This window comes from Notolabrus celidotus, chromosome 20 (assembly GCF_009762535.1).
Source record: "Notolabrus celidotus isolate fNotCel1 chromosome 20, fNotCel1.pri, whole genome shotgun sequence".
NCBI lineage: Eukaryota > Metazoa > Chordata > Actinopteri > Labriformes > Labridae > Notolabrus > Notolabrus celidotus.
In genome coordinates, this window is record NC_048291.1 from 28,811,714 (window position 1) to 28,833,610 (window position 21,897).

At 43.6% G+C, this 21,897-nt stretch overlaps 1 protein-coding gene across 1 annotated transcript in view; it reads right to left on the bottom strand.

Moving 5' to 3' along the window:
• LOC117831738 (glutamate receptor ionotropic, NMDA 2A-like) overlaps positions 1-21,897 on the bottom strand; it is a 50,734-nt gene that overhangs the window by 5,734 nt on the left and 23,103 nt on the right. The window contains exon 3 of the mRNA XM_034710544.1: positions 6,318-6,830. Within this exon, the coding sequence (XP_034566435.1) occupies positions 6,318-6,827 (510 nt within the window). The 5' untranslated portion in view covers positions 6,828-6,830. The remainder of the gene's footprint in view (positions 1-6,317; positions 6,831-21,897) is intronic.

The following is a 21,897-nucleotide window of genomic DNA, read 5'->3' on the forward strand; positions in this document are numbered from 1 at the left end:
TTTTGCTCCTGTAGGTCATAAAAAGGCTTCCATGTTAGATTCAGACGGTTTCATAACCCAAACCAAAACTCTTTAACGTCACTCCTATTTAGGTCAGAGCAACCAGTCGGGACACTCCTGTCAGAAAAGTCTGGACACAGCTCTGCACTCAGATCCAGCTAAGTCATACAACCAGGAGCTGAGGACAAACTAAACTCTTAGAGAAGGTGTCACTACCGTGCTTTGATGGGAAGCTGCTTTAGAGCAGTTTATAGAGGAAGTGCTCGAGATATAAAGACAATAATCCTCAACATGAGGTCTGCAGTTTTGACTTCATCCCATGGACATTTGCTGCTTATCGTACCCTCTCTTTCTTCATCATATTTACTGTAATTCTTCACCTTCTTCGTGCAATTCAAACATATAAAGCAAAACAAAGTGCTCTGCAATCCATCAAGCAGCTAACATTTGCAAAATATGAGGGAAATGAGACTGTGGATGATTTTCTAATTTTTTGGGGGGAGTGAAAAATGAAGAAAATATAGTTTTGCACAAAAAAAAACTAAATTAGGGAAACAGTCTTAAGTATGTCATGCTTTACTGTGAACACAAAACCATACAAAAGGTCTCTGCAGCATGAAGCGTCAGACACATTAATCATATTCATTAGTTTGTTTGAATCACTGAATAATTAATCAGCCCATGTAAATGAAGTGTCATTTGTTCAAGACGCTCAAGGGTTGAAATCTGATTTCAAGTGTAACTGTGTGTGTTTCTCTGTGTGTGTGCATGTGTGTGTGTGTCAGTAAAGACGTCACTCTGCAGGATCAACACAGAACACACGCACCAAAACATTCACACGAACATTTGCCACTTCAGAGAATAAAAAACCATTAATGAGAGCTGCAATATTTTCCAACTACTGGAACAGATTTTGTTTTTTTTATTGGGTCGTGAAGTGTTTGTTTTTGTCTTCTGGAAGCCAAGTGGGGCATCTCCCATCGCTGCTGTCAACACATCTGGTGCAGACAGACCACGGTTTAATCTAAGTGGCGTGTAGGAAAGGAAAAAAAATAAAGGAGAGAAAGAAAAACAGCTGCAGACGCCGACGAGAGCTGGATGGAGACAGACTGGAGGAAAACAAAGTGGACGCTGTTAGAGACCAACACGATCCAGTTTCCAGTATTTATTACTGAGGGAGTCAATAACCGTTTAACGTGAGAATTACATGAAGCCGAGCCAGACAGCCGCTCACGCAATTACACCCTGAGACGGAAATGCAAAGTTAGAGTAAGAGAGGAGAGATAAGAGGAGCTGCAGAATGATAAAAACATGAGGGAGAATGTCATCCCTCCATCGCCCGGGTGGAAGGAGCTGCCGGGTGGTACCTTCAAGCTGAATCCCTGAGAATGCAGCGAGAAGACATTCCTTTTCCTTAATCAATAATGTATTCTTTTCAATACAGGAAAAGCGATGCATTATTCAACAAAGGGCCGAGAGGTGTGTTGGTAGGACTAACGTGGAGCGATGCTGCAACATTTATCTAATTAACAAGCAGGAATGAAAGAAGAAGGGACAGATAGAGAGATGGCGAAGGGGACGAGAGACGCGGGGGGATAAGGAAACAAAAAAGGAAAGGAGGCGATGGAGGAGCAAATATGAAGAGTAGAAGTGTCTCTGATTCTCCAGAGGTTGGAGTAAAAGTGGCTTTCATTGCAGAGAGAGATTTAGCCTCAACCAAAGTTATTCAGTGCATGCAGGGGCATTAAAGCACACGCAGGGACATTTCACACACACACAACTATAATCATGAATAGACAAACACACCAAGGGTCTTACAAGGCGTAATCATTGGAGGCGAAGCTTCTCCTCATATTTCAACATGAGGATTAAAGAAAATCTGCGAGGAACAAGGCGGCAGGGAGACTAACACTTCAGAGAGGAACCGTTTAAAACCTGAACCTACACGGCTGAGGAGTTATATAAACTTTAAAAAGAGTGTAAAGCAGCGTGTAAACCTTCAGAGACGGGATTCAGAGGAGGACACACTTCCAGAGTCCGCCTCGCTGTTTGGGATGGAGACGCTCTGCAGCGCTCTTTAAACACATTTCACTGTTCATGCATTCATGGATAACACATGTTTAAGAACATCATGTGTTTTCTGCAGACTTAGGATATTAAAGTGATGTGTGCATGGACCAAAGATGGACGGCACAACAGCTCTTCTTAAGTGAAGACGAAAACGGTTGCATTAGAGGCCATATTGCCTCCTCCATTGCAACAGATGGCACATGGGTCAAATTATAAAATCATAACACACGTCAAAGACACTTTTCCTCAAACACGTTTCATGTGGGGGGACAGGGCCTTCTCTGTCGCTGCCCCCACCCTCTGGAACTCTCTCCCCCAACACCTCAGATTCTCTCCCTCACTCACCAAATTCAAATCCGGACTCAAAACACACCTTTTTACAAAGGCTTTTAAACTAGAATTGATTGTTTTTTTTCTTGTTTTGTTTTATTTTGCTGCCTTGCTCTTCTTTGCTTTTTTTTTGCACTGTTTTCCTTTGCTTTTCTATTGTATAATTTTATCTTATTTTCCTGTAAAGCGCTTGGAGAATCTTTTAAAGCGCTTTTATAAATAAAATGTATTATTATTATTATTATTATTATTATGTCAGACTCATTCTTTTCATGCTAGTTTATGAGCGAGTGTTTGTAACTAAGGGTCGTTAACCCTCCTGTTATGTTAGTTTCTCCAGAACAGCAATACTTTTCCTGGGTCAATTTGACCCGAGGCATATTCAATTATCCAAAAGTATCAGAACCCCAGAAAATCCTGATAAACATATTTTTTAAATCTCATTTTTAACTCCATTACTAACCATTAAAATCAGGATTTGGTCCATTGGTGTTCTTAAATTCTCACAGATCATGAATCAATGAGGATAACTCATTAGAATTCATGTTAAAACTTGTTTTAAAGTATATTAGAAGTTTATTTCATTTTAAATTTTGCATTTTTTTTCTTTTTGTGAAGTGATGTTGATAAATTAACACGAGACACCTCTTCTGTCACATGCTACCCAGGTTTTTATGCTGTATTTAGCTAGTTTGAAGGTATATATTGCCTAAAATGGACTTTTAAAAGGGTCAATTTGACCCGCAACATAAAAGGAGGGTTAACCAACTATAATCACACCATGTCCACCTGTCACTACTGAATCATTTTAATACTGCCTGTAATTACCACTATTTAAACCATTTGTAACACTTAAATCTGTATTTTTTTATTGATCTATTTTGACTTATTTAAACATATTCTTGTTTGTACTTTTGTCTGGGTTGCTGCAACAACTGTATTCCCCCACAGGGATCAATAAAGTAATATCTTATCTTGTCTTGATATCTGAGTTTAGTTTGAATAAATTATTGGATGTTTTGATTGACAGCTACGTTGACAAATGCAGACGAACGGAGAGAGAAAACCTGACGAACACGAAGAGGAATCATTAAACTTTCAACACCAGCGAGTGTCTGCTTCATCAGCCAGATCGCTTCAAAGCATCCCTAAGCTGCAAAACCCATCACCATCACACCCGCTGAGTGGTTTTGGCTTCACTTTTGCATGCTAAACAAGCCGCATTGTTTTGATGCGAACGGTTTTACCTCACCTTACGGTCTGTGGTGTCAACAAGCATGTTAGAGCCATAGAGTTATTTGAGTGTGTGTGCCTTTAATTGTCATGCTGCAGGTAATTGGTGCTGCCAAATGGGAGCAACTGAGCATGTGCGCTGCAATGTGTGCTTTCATCTGAGCCGGACAAGGAGCAACATTATTTTTTTTTAACTGTAGCTTTGTTTGGTTTTGCAGTTTTGTAGTTTTGTAGCTTTTGTGGAAATATAAGTTAATAGCAACGAGAGAAGTGATTTGTTTGTCTATAGTTTTAATAAATTCTCAGTTTTGTTTATATTGTTTTGTTTTAAACGGCATTCATTTCATTTTTTAGTGAACCTATTTTACAGCTCACGAGTCAGAAAGATCACGTCCTGCAGAAGTGGCAGAAGAAGGTCTTTTCTAAAAGTTGCCACTACAAAGCAGAAGCTCAATGTGTCTGAACTCTTCTCTGTGGATTGATTTGACATGACGTGTGATCAGTCTGTCTCTGGTGTTGCTCATGTTTGTGAAAGTTAATAACCGTTGTCAAGGGGTTTAGACCAATCAGAATCAAGCATCTTACACAACCGGAAGTATCACTTCCTCCTCATCCTTAAAGGAAGACATTAAATGTATGTTTTCCTTTAACCTCTCTTTAGAAGTTGATCACTCTGGTTTATGTTCTGCTGGTTTGAGGAAACAGAGACGTGATGAAGAAGTCTCATCAGCGTTGGATTAACTGGTCAGCTCCTTCCATCGTTTCCTGACAGACTGAGAATTGAATCGAAACCCTAATTGGAGAATTAATGGGCAGTAAAAAACAATCAGTTACAGCCTTTTTAACGACTAAGCTTTATTACATGACGGCTATTACTTCATATTTAACCACATTAAGCTGTTTCTCTGCGGCGGTCAGAGAGCACATCTTCATTTCTGGAGCGTTTTGATGGATGTGACCTCCAAATTTACATCTTCGGCCTTGATCTGATCTCTCCCTCGGATCTAAGATCTTATTTGATTTATTAGAAGGAAATCTGCTGTAAACCCAGCATGATAATCCTCTTATGTGTCCTCAGATGCTCAGTAAATTAACTGATATCAGGGGGGGGAACTCTGCATCTCCAAAATGTCGTTAAAAAAGAAGATTCACACATGTGACGTGTCAGAGGAACGGATTAGGAAATCGTCACAGGAGCAGCCAGGTGTAGCTATAAGTTATAGACCACACTATAGGTTAACTTCTGGGTTTTCACTTGTCATGAATCCTTCATGTAAAGGTTTGAGGCGAGCACAGAGAGCAGAAGAAGAGTGGAGGAAAGGAGGGAAACAGAGAGAGAAAACAAAGAGATCACAAAGTGGTGGCTCGAGCGCTTTAAAGTGGATTATTTTCCCCTCATCTGTTCCTGCAGAGGAAACACTCCGGCTGTCAAGGAGCTGAATTGCTGCTGTTTCAATGACACTGCCTGACAGCGGACACGAGTTGCAGGCGCGTGCATGTGTGTGTGCACTTGTGTGTGAGCTGCTGAAATAGGTGGCGTGTGGCAGGTGCCAATCAGGACATTCTGTAATTCCCTTCCACTCAGCCTCGCCTCTGGTCAAACGGAGGGATTATCCCTCACCCCTTCATATCCCTGCTTCCTCCTCTCCTCCTCTCACCTCCCTCCTCTCCTCTCCTCTTTTAAAGGTACCGCATGCACAAGCTTCCACCACAATAACTTAAAGCCATTAGCATATTCATTCCACACAATATAGCCGCAGAGTTTTTCCGCCAACCTGACCTCCATATTGATATTTCATTGCGGGAACACAGGGATGGGATTGGTGGGAAAATCTGCAGACCCGTCTGAGAGGGGAGATTGCTTTATGGCATGAAATAAGAAAAAGGGGGGATGCTATTCTCTCAGTGCCAGTGGAGCTAAAGATTTGTGATTTTCTTGCACTGGCAGATCAAGAAAGAAAAAGAAGGGTTTAGAGAAATATTATTTATCCTCTTCAGAAGAGTCAAGGAAAAGTCAAGCGCACACTTGTGGCAGCTGGGGGCGGTGGGAAACCAAGCTGCAGGGTTTACTGAGAGTGTGGCCGTCACTTCAAGAAGGACTGCAGCACAACTCCTCACGTCCTGGAGTTGGGGTCGATTACAAGAAGCAAGAAGTTAAAAATGCAGAATGCGGCGTCTGTGTGGAGCATGTTCCCCGCTCAGAGTTCAGAGTTTGATGCATTGATGCAACCGAGTGAGACTTCGAGAGGATCCCACACCAGGAACAGAGACTTCACCACGCAGTCACTGCTAGCTCAACAACTTGCACACCCACTCCTTCTAAATATCAGCAGTTTCTTCTTGCTCTCTCTCTTCAGCTCGATACCGGCTTTCTAAACGCTTTCTTCCTCCACCTGTTCCTGTCCCTCCAACGGTTCTTTTCAGGTACTTACCTAACCCTCCTACCTGCTGCTTCCTCCACACTACCTCCTTCCACCAAGCTAACCTGCTTCTGCTGTTTGTTTCTATAGGAATCTGCAACACTCGTATAGAGCTGAGAATCTCAGGTCAGTGATGAGGTGAAGCCAAACTCTTCAAAGCACTGAATCTACAAATTCTCAGCATTCAATCCTCTCCATGCCAAACCTGAAGTTGCACCACTTCAACTCATCCACACTCAAACCAACACACACACCGCCTCTTACCTTGTCAGCCATGATCATGGACGACCCTCCGTGGATGCCCAGGATGGGGATGAGCGTCTGTGAGGAAATAAAATCCAAAATCTGGGCGATGGCCTCCTGGTCGGTGCCATCCCCAAACACCACGCCATGGATCTTAGTCCCAGACATCAGGTCGCACATGTGGTTGATGATGCTTTTGGGGTCGGTCTCATTGATCAGCAGCGTCACCACGTTGACGTCGATGGGGTCCTCCTTGCTCCACAACGCCCGGATGTCCCGGTCTGAGATGTAGCGCGTGCGTCCCAGTATCACCGCAATGTTCAGAACGGGCACTTTATCCGAGCCGCCGCCGCCGCCGCCTCCGCCACCGCCGCTTCGCTGCTTCTGAGCCGCCGCGGGATCGGCGATCAGGGTCACCGCCACCAGGAGAGCCAGGGACAGCAGCACACTATCCCCGCCGCAAGTGCTGCTCCTTCTACTCCTCCTCTTACTCCTTTTGCTGCTGAGGGACATACTGCCGAACCACTTCATCCCCTGCATGGAATGAGGATGAGCGAGAAGAGGGAAGATCAAAACGGGAGGAGATGGGAGAGAGATGAGAGGGAAAGATGATGGCGGAGAGAAAAAAAAGATAGGAGATAAATTGTTAATGTGAAGCTTTTTGAAGGCCACTCATCCAGGTAGAATCTCTTTTTTTTATATCCACTCCTTCTCAGCTAGGTTATTAAACACATAAACCTTGTGGGGAGGGAGTCGGCCTTGAGAGAAAGTTGCAGAGGACTCTGTGAAAGAGAAGATGACAAGTATATTCTTTATGGTCACGACTGCGAGGATCAGATGATTCAGGAGCAAGCTGTTCTGTTTGGAGGAGGCTGGCAGCCATTTAAACTGTGTACAGGTGTAATATCAACCCACAGAGTACATCGATTTTCACTTGTAAGGGGGCGCTGTGAGTGACAGCAACAAATAAACTCTGCTCAACATTTGTGTTCCTACATTTCCTGCAAGAAGAGTTTCACTTATTCCACTTTTTGCAACTGTTTGCAAAACTAAAATGTTAAATCTACGCGTGCACTTTGGAGAATAAAGGAGTTTCATTGAGTCACAAACATCCTCTGTGCACAAATCACAAATCACCATCAGCACATATTCTGATGATTGAGGAGTATCTCTTCATCTATATTTACAGCATACACAGAGGCTCCATAGACAAAGCAGTCACACACACACACACACACACACACACTGGGAGATAAATCTTTATCCTGGAGGTAAGTAAGAGACGGATTACATAAAGGCTAAAGACAACAGATGAAGATTAACCAGTGATATATATCTGGCGATGCCACTTAAGGTCTTAGAAAGCATGGTGGAGTGTTTTGGGATGATGCAGGAGTGTGTGTGTGTCTCCATGTGTGTGTGTGTGTAGGGGTGGTTTGAGTTGAAAAAACTGCTTTTGTAAACACGTTAATACGAGACAGTGACAAAGTCAGAGCTAAGAAGGCGACAGCTGTTACTCTGCACCAACCAGAGCGGAGGAGCCCGGTGACATCAGACACAAATCACCCCCTCTCCATCTCTCTCTCTCTCTCTCTCTCTCTCTCTCTCTCTCTCTCTCTCTCTCTCTCTCTCTCTCTCTCTCTCTCTCTCTCTCGCTCCTGACAGAGATAACTCTCACCGGACCTCCTTGGATGTAATGTTCAGAGAGCATTAAACATCCAGGCGCTGAGCAGGGTCTGTAGGTTTGTCATCAGGGGTAAGACGTATGAGCAGGTGTGCTGGACAGTCGAGCGTGAGCGAATCGCAGGCGCATGAAACATATGGCGCCATAATGTGTCCATGTGCACCGCTGACGATTTATGGATCCGCTGACAGGGCCGTGTGTTTGTGTGTCGGTGCAGAGCCAGTTGAGGGATGATTGATGCACAGAGGCTGTCGTTTATCAGTCTGCTGTATAGATTTAATCACTGAGATCACAAGATGCTGAGGAACTGGTTTTTGTTTGCAGTGTTCAGATATTACATAAGCGACAAACAGCCGTGTGAAGACAATGGAGGACATCTGCGCTGTCTGTCACCGTCCTCCTATAGGAAACACTCCTACAGGTACGTGTCGTGCAGGTTTCATCTTTCAAAGGATGTCGTGTTTTCTACTTTTTTACATTCATGCACATTTGACACCATCTAACCAATGATTAAATCTCTCTAATGCAAGTATGTTGAAGCAAGTTCCTTAACAAGCAAACTACTGTTCCATTGGCCTTTATGCCAGACTTCCACCAGAGCCAGGTCCGCTGTGGGTTGGCTGCATAGTCCCAGGACCGCCAGACAGCTGGAGTCAAGTGAATCAAGGATTCTCCTCCTCCTCCTCTCCTCATCCATGTTGTCTTTGTGGTCCTCTCAAAAGCTCTGACCTGTTGACTCCAGGCCTGGCGGAGTGTCCACTGACAAATACCAAGGGTTAGGTTTAGGCAAGAACCCCGAGTAGTTAGGTTTAGGCATGAAAACCACTGCCAAATATTGTGAGTTAGGTTTAGGCAAGAACCCCGAGTGGTTAGGGTTAGGGATGAAATCCACTGACAAATACTGTGAGTTAGGTTTAGGAAAGAACCCCGCGTGGTTAGGGTTAGGCATGAAATCAACTGACAAATACTGTGAGTTAGGTTTAGGCAAGAACCCTGAGTGGTTAGGGTGAGAGGTTAAGTCCACTGACAAATACTGTGAGTTAGGTTTAGGAAAGAACCCCGAGTGGTTAGGGTTAGGGTAATTGTTCAGGTGAGGTGATAGATTGTACAAAAGCCCAAAGGTCAGGGTTAGGGATAAAGTCCACTGACAAATACCAAGGGCTAGGTTCAGGCATGAAATCCACTGACAAATACTGTGAGTTAGGTTTAGGAAAGAACCCTGAGTAGTTAGGGTTAGGGATAAAGTCCACTGACAAGTACCAAGGGTTAGGTTTAGGCAAGAACCCTGAGTGGTTAGTTTTAGGCATGAAATCCACTGACAAATACTGTGGGTTAGGTTTAGGCAAGAACCCCAGGTGGTTAGGGTAATTGTTCAGGTGAGGTGATACATTGTGCAAAAGCCCAAAGTTCAGGGTTAGGGATGAAGTCCACTGACAAATACCAAGTGTTAGGTTTAGGCATGAAATCCGCTGACAAATACTGTGAGTTAGGTTTAGACAAGAACCCTGAGTGGTTAGGGTTAGGGATAAAGTCCACTGACAAGTACTGTGGGTTAGGTTTAGGCAAGAACCCCAGGTGGTTAGGGTAATTGTTCAGGTGAGGTGATAGATTGCGCGAAAGCCTGATGGTCAGGGTTAGGGATAAAGTCCACTGACATATACCAAGGGTTAGGTTTAGGCATGAAATCTGCTGACAAATACTGTGTGTTAGTTCTGAAAACCAACCGGATGTTTTAATTTAGTTCATGCAACGACTTCCTGTCCCGCTAGATCCACTCTGTGCTCATTTATGCATCATCCAGCTAGCATAGAAGTCTTGCGTATCTGCTGTGGACACTCTGGATTGCCGGAGCGGACACAGACCGAACACAGATCTGGTGAAACTGTCGTTTTCTTCTCGTCCACACATTTTTGAATAGTTTTAAATAACTCTTCAGCCCTTCTCTGGTAGAGAGAACAGAATATCTCAAAGTATACTTTTGCATTATTTTCTGTAAGCTAGGATTTGTCATACCTTGTGACTCTCTTACAAAATTGAGACTCCATTGTGGGCTGAATAATGCATGTCAGCTCAGCGTGTCGTCCTGTGTTTTTTAAAACAAGCACAGGACTGCTTGTCCCCACTGCGCGGCTGAGCAGAAACGCTGTTAGAACAGACTTGGGAATGAATCATCCAAATCTCAGTCCGTTCAGTGCGGAGGGAGGACCCACGTTTAATGGATTCTTAGTGTCTCCGTCAGAAAGCTGTCGTCTTTATTTACCCAAAAGCTGCAGGACTACATGAAGGCTCGTCTGGAAAGTGGATGCAATCATTTCATTCTGATCAAATTGGATTCTACTTCTTAATGGAACGAGGGGAAACTTTCTTTAGAGGAAGTTTTATCTCGAGGATTTTGCAATATGTGAACATTTATCATACTTTCATATATAAACACACTTCCCCTCCAAGAAGCTGCACAGCTGGACATGTCTTACTGACGGTTTTAGTACCGTAGAAGTTATGTGAATAAAATTAACTTTTAATACCTTATTTATTAGATCTAAAAAGTGGGAAGCATCCTGCACACCGGTGCATCCAATGTAGCCGTATATACTGCAGATAGAGGTATTCAATAGTGTTGTATTTGACCTAAAAGAGGCGCTGTAGTACCGAAAATTTTGTGCACCATCACTTACACCAATAAAACTTTGCTCCTGTTCAGCATGCAAACAGCCACTTTGCTCTACTTTGCAAAGCATTCTGGGATACATAGTGAGAGATTTCATTGTGAGAAGAGGGTATTAAATTTGTCACTAACATGCAACGTCTGCAACAATCACCACATGCCCGTAAAGTGACGCAATTGAAAATTCTCTGTGCATCACAAGCAGCTGTTATGGTGTGCAAAGCATGCTGGGATATGTAGTGACAGCCCTTTTTAAAAGCTTTTCCCTTCATTAGGTCGTAATCATGCCTTTAAAGAAATGCTGGTATATGATTAAAGCTTCTATAGGAACTTTTGGTGTGTGTCGATTTTGGCGCCCCCCTCTGGACAAGAAATACAGCTGATCTCAGTCCTGTACATGTGTTTGTAGATTTTTAACAAAAATATAATCCTCCTGTTTCTTAACAATCTATTGAATCACTCACTGTGAATGTTCCACGTCCAATAAATCAAACATGTGGAAGAAAACATGAGGGAGTGCTCGTACGTACGCTGTCACAAGAGAACAAGATGAGCTTGCAAACAAGGAAGGAAAGGCTGGGCTTAAAGGACACAGGTGAGGACATTAGGGTAATGAGGGGAACAGGAAGTCAATGAGAAGACAAGGGAAAGTTTCAAAATAAAACAGGAAACATGAGGTGAGTTACAAACGGTAGGTGGTTGGTAAGTCCAGGTGAATTGGTCATAGATGATGCCTCACGATTCTACCAAAGGCTGAGCTCAACTATCATACCTTGCTAGCAGGATGCAAACTCTGCAACAGATGATATAAGAAGGAGCTGCACAGAAACTGCACATTGTGGACGATGCTAAATGCAATGGAAATCATGGTGCAGAAAGACTCCACCAAACTTTTCTGAATCCTTTCCATGTGTCTGGTCCGAGTGGAGCAGAACGTTTTTCTGAAAACACCGTCTGGTTGAACAAATGTCTTCATAATCACTCGGCTATTTCTGCTGCTGCTAATATCACCTTAACATGTTGAGGTTCCTTATAATCCAGCAGCTGGACCTTCAGTCTGTAAGAAACTCTCTCCATCAGCAGTTTTTGGAGGTTATAGTTGAGTTAGGCTACCCACACAGTCTGGCATATCTTTGCAGAGGAGCTGAAAAACACAAGCTCGATACTGTTATATAATGCTTCCAAATGTACTCTGCACATACTGTATAGGCAGGAATATTTGGGCTTTTATTTTTACATGATGCCTACCTGTGTTTTCATAAGTACTGTGCTGCAGTATCCTCCTCCTCCTCCTCAGAAACAGTACACACAACTTCTGTAGGTAGCCTCACTAATAGTGCATTTAAAAAAAAGCTCTATGAAAGAGTCCAACTGGTACCAATTTGGCGCATTACAGTATTTATAGTAGCAGGGGACTTCATTGTTGACAAGATTATCTCTCAGTTCCAAAGGCTGGTGTGGAAATCTGACTAACAAAAGAGTGTTTCTCTCTCTTTCTCTTCACTCTCTCTCTATACTTGACTCAACCCTGCAGCATCACAGAGGGGGTTTCAGGGAGAGAAGAGGAGCAGGGAGATGAACAAAAGGAGAGAAAATGGGCAGATGAAGTAAAGGCAATGTGGAGTGAGAGAAAAAGGGGAGCAAACAGAGAGAGAGAGAGTGGGGACAGAAGGAGCACCCCTTTTTCTAAAATCGGATCGGGGAAGTTGGTCGTCGCACAAAGGGTACCGGTTTGCTGGCACCAGAGCAGTTAATGATGTTTGGCAGGCACATCCAATATAGTGGCACACACCACACACACACAACACACACACTCCATATCAAAAGGCACAAACTCAAATAGACTCCACAGAAATTATTTTGTGCACAGACTAAAATCACTTTCTCATTTGGCTATTTACAGCAGCTCCACGGCGGCCATTTTTAAAAGCTTAATATTGTCGTTCTTCTATAATTAGGGGTGTAATGATTCATCCACTACATCCATGTATGGATTCATATTCCTATGATCCTACTACATCGATCTGTGCTCGGCTAGTTGGCCTTTCAGACGCCATATGTGGATCTAACATCGTTTTAAAAGGTAATAAATCGACTGTATGGATACCAGGAAATAACACATTGGATTTAAGCACAGCAGACTTTCTATGGATGTGTTTTCTTTTGCACTTTTAATGATAAACACGTTAAACGTTACTCAATTCAGGCTGCCTGAACACAAAGGTCGGTTTGACTCCCCACGTCTGCAGATTTGAAGATCTAGTGGATGATTTTTATTTATCATGGATGAGTGCTAGCCCTAGTTAGCATAGCCACATAGCTACATGTCGTAGCCATAGACTGTAAATAAAAAGGTCGTCGCTGTAGCTGTAGCTGTGTACCAAGACACACGTCTACATACTGACAGATAAAACAACAAGAAACACTAATCTATGACCAATGGTTCAGAAAGGTCCCGCTGCCTTTCTGGCAGAGGTTGGTTTTACTCCCCACGTCTGCAGATTTGAAGATCTAGTGGATGATTTTTATTTACCATGGATAAGTGCTAGCGCTAGTTAGCATAGCCACATAGCTACATGTTGGTAGCTGTGTACCAAGACACACGTCGACATACTGATAAATAAAACAACAAGAAACACTAAATCTGTGACCAATGGTTCAGAAAGGTCCTGCTGCAGGCGCCTCTCCGTCAGGATCAGATTCTGGATCAGATTCAGAGGGTTGAAGTAACGCGGGTCTGTGAGCAGCCGTGTATATTCAGCCAACATGTAAACATTAGATCAACGTGCTGGAGAGCCGAGGCCACACCCACTTCATGAGGGGGCGTGGTCAGAGAGAAAACAGAGTGTTCTGAGGAGGACTGAAGAAGAGGGTTTTTCAGGCAGACCAGAATCTGATTTCAAAGTGTTTTTTTGAGCATAAACTTTAAAGACATGTTTTGGGGACCTCTTAGACCAATATATGTTGATGAAAAAAGCGTGATATGTCACCTTTAAAGAGTGTGAAAGGGCATATTTCTTCTTCTAGCATCGCCACTTGGTGGTCGTTTTGGGTTCACCAGTACACTTGTTTATTTTGTGTGTTGGCATAATCTGATCTTCTGTATCTCAGGTTCTAACTGCACCATCTTTATATTAAATCAATTTGATAATTGAAAATGTTCCTTGATTTGGGTCGCGACTTATCGCCAAAGGGTGATAGTGGGTCCCGAAGCCAGACCAGTTGAGAACTACTGTTCTAAATAAGTCGCTCGCTGTTTGTAGGATATGTGAAGGTCAAGTAAAGTTACCCAGGGCAACACCACAAATCTATCCAACCACCTACTGAGGCGCCTGTGGGATTTCACACGACGCCGACCGCCCAGGTACCTCTTGCAAACAACAGGAATCTAGGACTGTCCGGTATCAAGGGATTTATTTCACAGTCACACTGGTTGAATTTTGGCTAAAAACTCACTGAATCATTCTAAATGAACCAATATCGTCCTTTAATCGTATCGGCAACCACGAATCATGATACGCATCCAATCGTAGTTAAAAAGAATCATTACACCCCTATCTATCTTTGACACCATCGACCACTCCATCCTGCTCCACCGCTTACAGCATTACACTGGCATAACTGGTTCAGCCCTCTCCTGGCTCTCATCCTACCTCACAGACAGACAGCAATTCATCTCCATCACAACTGCTCATCCCACTCCATTTCAGTAACCCATGGTGTCCCTCAAGGCTCGGTGCTTGGTCCCCTCCTTTCATTCTGTACATCCTACCCCTTGGTCACATCATTCGCCATCATGGACTCCAATTTCACTGTTACGCCGACGACACCCAACTCTACCTTCCACCAGAACAATCAGCGCTGCCACTGCTTCCACCCTCACCACCTGCCTATCTGCAATAAAATCATGGATGACCACCAATTTTCTAAAACTCAATAGTAACAAATCTGAAATCATCATCATCGGCCCCAAATCCCTCCTCCCCTCCGCCTGGACTTCAAGCTCTCCATAGACGGTCACTCAGTCACCCCCTCCCTCAGATCAAAAACCTTGGCGTCATCTTCGATCAGACTCTCTCCTTCCAACCCCACATCTGTCACATCACCAAAACTGCCTTCTTTCACCTCCGCAACATCGCCCTGCCTCCTCCCACTCTCTCCAAATCCGCTGCTGAAACCCTAATTCATGCTTTTATATCCTCACGACTCGACTACTGCTAACAGCCTCCTGTATGGTCTTCCCTCCTCCCATCTACAAAAACTACAATACGTACAGAACTCTGCTGCCCGGCTACTCACCCACTCCCGCTCCAGAGACCACATCACCCCTGTCCTTCAACAGCTCCACTGGCTCCCCGTAAACAGCGCATCCATTTCAAGATCCTGCTCACCACGTACAAATCCCTCAATAACCTGCCCCCCCCATACCTCACTGACCTTCTCCGGTACTACCACCCCTCCCGCCGTCCTCCGATCCTCTGACTCCACCTCCTCACTCCCATCACTAAATCCAAGCACCGTACCTTGGGGGACCGGGCCTTTGCCATAGCCGCCCCCACCCTCTGGAACTCTCTCCCCCCACACATCCGTGCTTCTGACTCACTTCATTATTTAAGAAAGAGTTAAAAACTTACCTTTTCAAACAGGCATTCCCCCACACATTCATTATTCCACCTCTTCCCTTGTCGTCTGCTTGTCTTATATGTCTTTATTGTATTTATTTATTGTCTCTCTTGTAAAGCGTCTTTGAGTCTTGAAAAGCGCTTATAAAACTTAGGTATTATTATTATTATCTATAAGTCAGAATTATTGAGGGTCTGTTCATTTTAACACTTTCATATTAATGAGCTTGGATATTACATTTGATTGTGAAAGTGATGAATGAGTGTTGAACAGTGTGTGATAACCCTTTAGCTCCCGTAGCCTGAGTTACAGCTCCAGCTAGCCTTCCATTTCTACGTTAGCTAGTAGCCGCTGAATGCTAACGTCAGTTTTTGTCTCTCCGTAGATTAAGGCTGATAAATATGTTAAAAACGGCCAGATTGCCCTCTTAATTTGAGAACTTAATGCCTCCTCTGTTACTGATCTATCAAGAAGCAGTGAAATCATGATCCAGAGTTAGACCCCTCCTCCTCCTGGGGCTCAGCTGTATAACACAACAGTATCTGAGCTTCTTATCCAGAGTGTTGGTGGGAGATAGTTATGTAAAATTGATCAAGTGTGAGAAATGGAATTTTAAAAAGTGTTGTTCTTTCTGTCATTTCTTGTCGCTGGTTCCTTTTAAAATATCCAGAACACACAACACTAAGCTGGTTCGAGCTCGTGTTTCTGCTCCACGCACAACTTGCTTTCACACGCATCAATAATTCATCTGCATTATCTTTACATGATGATTAATACGTTTACATTTACCGCTGCAGTCACATTCCCTCTTCCTTCTATCGTCCTAACTGGCATTAAAGTTACATTAACATACAGAACACACTCTGCAGATATGATTTATTACACAGCTGCAGCCACGATGGTTGAAACTGAGGATAAGTGTATGTTACTCACAACCCAGAGGATGCACGTGTGAACGTATATACGTGGATATACTCTGTGGTTTGTAAAAGACCGGACCGAACATGAGAGCATCAGATGAGGGGAAGGAAACTGGAGCATAGAGGCAGAACTGCTCAACCTCAACTTTGTAGGCTTGTTTCAATAAATGACATATCTTTAGAAAAGTTGGGGAACTTTTTAGTCTGATTTGTGTGCACTGAGGAGCAGAGATAATACTAAAGATAGCAGCTGCATCATGTCACCATTTAACAAGGAACCAGGCTGCTTGGCATCATCTGGTAAATGCATTTTGCTAATTTTAACAATTTCATCTTCAATCATTTTATGTTAGTCAATGGAAGTGAAACCCTTCATCAAGGTTCTGGTTTCAAGTCTTTAATCTAACACCTTGCACACAGTGGAGGATCTCCCTATGGTCTTTAGTCCACATGCCAGTCTCTGTAAACAGATATCTGTGTTAAAGTGCACAGATTGTTCTGTGTCGGGGGATTCAAGCTTCCATCGGTGGTCCAAATATTCTTATCTCATTTCAGACTGATTTTCTCCTCAGGCATGCAAAAGTGGAAGCCATCAGCTACCATAACACATTGATCTAGCTCTATACATCGACCTTTCTCAGAGGCAACCAAACATTGGTTAAACTATGACAGCTGATGGGTCCTGAGCTTGATCTATTTCAACCTTTGTACTTGAACATGTCTGCATTTGGGTTCTGCTTCTCTCATCTTGGAAAATACACAAATATACCAAAGAAGGAATTTCCAAATAACCAATCACTACACTTGAACTTGCAAAAACCAAATTACCCATAACCCCCTGAGGTGTTCTGTCAATATAGCTGATAGTTTCCCACAGTTGACTCATTGCTTGAGCATTTAACCCTGAACATGTCTGCATTTTGGGTTCTACCTCTTGTTGCCTGTTTTGAAACATCCAAATAGTCCCAGAAGCTGTGAATAATCTGCTGCCCCCACATGACGCTCTGTGTCAATGAAAGCTGATGGGTTCCTGGATCTGCCTCATTACTTAAGCCTTTAAATTCAATGGCGTCTCTATTTGGGTTCTGCCTCTTGTTGCTTACTTTGGAAAATCAAAGAGAAGCAATTGCTACCCACAAAAAAGCAGACTGTCACCCCCAGGAGCTTATGGGTTCTGAGATTGTAGCCCGTGTATCTCAGATGACAAGTCTGCATTTGGTTCTACCTCTTTTTGCCTGTGTTGTAACATCCAAATATCCCAGAAGCTGTGAAATAATCTGCTGCCCCCCTAAGGACGCTCTGTGTCGATGAAAGCTGATGGGTTCCTGGATCTGCCTCATTACTTAAGCCTTTAAATTCAACGCGTCTCCATTTGGGTTCTGCCTCTTGTTGCTTACTTTGGAAAATCAAAGAGAAGCAATTGCTACCCACAAAAAAGCAGACGGTCACCCCCATGAGCTTATGGGTTCTGAGAATGTAGCCTGTGTATCTCAGATGACAAGTCTGCATTTGGGTTCTACCTCTTGTTGCCTGTGTTGTAACATCTAATATCCCAGAAGCTGTGAAATAATCTGCTTGCCCCCCTAATGACTCTCTGTGTCGATGGAAGCTGATGGGCTCCTGGATCTGCCTCATTAACTTAAGCCTTAAATTCAATGCGTCCCATTTGGGGTTCTGCCTCTTGTTGCTTACTTTGGAAAATCAAAGAGAAGCAATTGCTACCCACAAAAAAGCAGACTGTCACCTCCAGGATTTTATCTTCAACAGCTGATGGGTTCTGAGATTGTAGCCTCTGTATCTCAGCAAAGAAATCTGCATTTGGTTCTACCTCTTGTTGTCTGAATCTAAATATCCAGAAGCTGCAAAATAATCTGCCTTCCCCCACATGACGCTCTGTGTCAATGAAAGCTGATGAGTTCCTGGATCTGCCTCATTACTTAAGCCTTTAAATTCAATGCATCTCCATTTGGGTTCTGCCTCTTGTTGCTTATTTTAAAAAAAATCAAGAGAAGGAGTGTTCAAATAATCAATTGCTGCCCACAAAAAAGTGGACTGTCACCTCCAGGAGCTTATGGGTTCTGAGAGTGTAGCCTGTGTATCTCAGATGACAAGTCTGCATTTGGGTTCTACTTCTTATTGCCTGTTTTGAAAGATCCAAATATCCCAGAAGCTGCAAAATAATCTGCTGCCCCCCTAATGACGCTCTGTGTTGAGGATAATTAACAGATTCCTGGATCTGAGTGTTGAAAGCCACATTACCTAAGCCTTAAATTGAATGTCTCAATTTGGGTTCTGCCTCTTGTTTCTTATTTTGAAAAAATCAAAGAGAAGGAGTGTTTTAAGAACCAATTGGTACCCACAAAAAAGTGACTGTCACCTCCAGGAGTTTATCTTCAACAGCTGATGGGTTCTGAGATTGTAGCCTCTGTATCTCAGCAAAGAAATCTGCATTTGGGTTCTACCTCTTGTTGTCTGAATCTAAATATCCCAGAAGCTGCAAAATAATCTGCCTTCCCCCACATGACGCTCTGTGTCAATGAAAGCTGATGAGTTCCTGGATCTGCCTCATTACTTAAGCCTTTAAATTCAATGCATCTCCATTTGGTTCTGCCTCTTGTTGCTTATTTTAAAAAAATCAAAGAGAAGGAGTGTTTCAAATAATCAATTGCTGCCCACAAAAAGTGGACTGTCACCTCCAGGAGCTTATGGGTTCTGAGAGTGTAGCCTGTGTATCTCAGATGACAAGTCTGCATTTGGTTCTACTTCTTATTGCCTGTTTTGAAAGATCCAAATATCCCAGAAGCTGCAAAATAATCTGCTGCCCCCCTAATGACGCTCTGTGTTGAGGATAATTAACAGATTCCTGGATCTGAGTGTTGAAAGCCACATTACCTAAGCCTTTAAATTGAATGTCTCAATTTGGGTTCTGCCTCTTGTTTCTTATTTTGAAAAAATCAAAGAGAAGGAGTGTTTTAAGAACCAATTGGTACCCACAAAAAAGTGGACTGTCACCTCCAGGAGCTCATCTTCAACAGCTGATTGGTTCTGAGATTGTTGCCGGTGTATCTCAGCTAACAAATCTGCATTTGGGTTCTGCGTCTTGTTTCCTGTATCTGTATTTCTGACTTAAAGAATATCCTCAACAACCATTTATCTGGAAGATGTAAAACAAAGTTGACTGTCACGCCTGGAGTGTATGGAGATGATAGCTCACGGTTAACTCTGAACTTGAACATGTCTGCATTTGAGTTCTGCTCCCTTGCTGCCTGTTATTTAAATCCTATTCCCAGAACGGATCTCTCTGGGGAAGTTGAGATCAATGATCTGTATCTTAACCTCTTAACAGCCTCCAAACCACCCTTCTCTTTCTCTACCTTCATGAGGTCTCATCTTCCTCTCATGCTGGTCTAATCGTCCTCTTCACATGTCTGTTCATTCCTGTCACACGAGGGTTCGTCAGTCCGGCTATACTCATTTATTCATCCCTCCCAAACAGTCCCCTTCACCGCCATCATTCTTATTTCCCCCTCGTCTTCTCTCTAACCTCAGGATCGGCATCCTTCCATCCTTTTCTAAGAGTTTTACTCTAAAATGAGATTCTGCCGTTTTCAAAAAGACGCAAAGAAATTGTATGACTACTAATGTGCTGCTGAGGTTAGGCACTATCTGTGGGCCTTTGAATACAAAGTACCAGCACTGTTTAGAGGGATCAGGACTCATCATGAGATGTCAAAGATCCAGTGACATCCGGGTATCTCAAAACTCTGCCGGACCATTTTGAATCCAGACTCCCCGAACTTTCCCCAAAGCCCCACGAAGAACTCAAAGGATCCCCCACAACTTCTGACATTCTCTACCCTTTGTCAGCTCATTCCTCTATTCCTTTATATATCATTTTATCTCCCAGCTATTCAATCTATCTCTACCTCTCTTTCTCTCTCTCTCTTTCTCTCTCTCTCTCTCCCAGGCCCCAGCCATCTGCTCTGTGTGCCCTGACGTGTGCATGAGCACCCATGAGAAGCCCAGTGGAAGTAATCGTCTGTTACCACTCAGGCTTCAACATGTTGTCTGCCCACTGCACATACCTCTTTAGCTCCCTGCAAACCCACGGTGCCACGGTGTGTGTGTGTGTGTGTGTGTGTGTGAGAGAGAGAGAGAGACACACACACAAAGAAAGAAGTGAGGCCACTAGCATCCTCTTATATAATGCCTGTGAACACTCTCTCTCTCTTTGCACCTGATGTCCAGCACACATGTATGTTCTCTTCTTCTTCTTGATTTATACAAACACTCTGCTGCACAGTTCCTCTCTTCGCTCACTTCTTTTCACTTCTTTTGCACTAATTGCATCAGTCAGTTTGGGCTGTATTAGCATGCAGGAGGCCCGTATTACGCCGCTGTCTCTTTCTCTGAATCTCAATTTGCTGTATTGTAATAGCACGCAAATAAAGTCAAGCACGAAAAGTAGAAAGTGGAATGAGAAGAAACATTCTCAGACGGGTTATTTGTTTTCAGAGTGTGTTTCTTTGAGGCAGCAGCAGGAGACAAACTGAGCTGCAGCTCCTGCAGAGTGTTATTCACTCTGGAGCACCTCTAAAGGCCAAAGTGCTGACGTTAACCCTTACTTGTTTCTAGAAGAAGTTTTCCTCTGGATGAGTTCAGTCACGAGTGTTTAAATAAAAGGTAATCACTCACTTCCTCCCTCATTCCCTCACACACACAATCCCACTCCTCCACTTTTCTCACTCCTCTCTTCCTCTGCTGGTGGTGTATAATTGGCCATAATGAATGCAATCTTTCTCTTTCTCTTGAAACACACACACACACACACACACACACACACACACACACACACACACACTCATGGAGGAGTGAAAGCAGGAAAAGCACAAAGCCAAGCCAGTGATTGTTTACGGCCGGGCTTCAATCTGCATGTGTGTGTGTGTGTGTGTGTGTGTGTGAGGTATGCTGGCTTAATTCATTATTTCCTTTAGCTGTCATAAAAATATGGATTGCCCTTCCATGGGCTGCAGCTGGCGCCTTTACACAGAGAGAGAGAGAGAGAGGGGGGGGGGGGGGGGTTCACTGTGATAGGAGAACTGCGCTTCAACAACGTGACTGAATCCCGAAAACAGGAGAGAGAGAGAGAGAGAGAGAGAGAGGGAGTCAGGGGGGAGTGGGGGGGTGAGAGGAGATGTAAATTCATTTGGATCTCCAGATTATGTTCAATGGAGGCAACACAATACAAGTGCGACCCCTACTGGTGCACTAACGTCCTGCTTCTCTCACTCCAGAGCAAGACGCTCCTGAAATAGTGAAAGATTTTTTTTTAGTGCAAAGCCTGAGGAGACTTTCTGTTGGTTCTTAGAGGCTGATTCGGCCTGAAATGACTCTAAATATGAAGAGATATCCGGATGCGTTTCTCTCCTCTCTCCTCTCTTGGAGATCTCTCCAAACGCAGCGCGGACTGCTCGTCCTGGTTTGGGATGGAGGAGAAGAAGAAGAGGAAGAGGAGTGGGAAGTTGTACCAAGCAGTGGCGTGAGAAAAACCCTGCAATGTGTTATCCAACACGAAGGAGCAGAGCAGCAGGAAGCGCACCCTTCTTTAAGTGAAGAGGCGCGCAGAGCTCTCTCTCTTTCTGTGTGACTCAAAGCGTGTGATCGCAGGGACTGTGGGTGCGTTCATCCAAACACCAATGAGGCATGCTC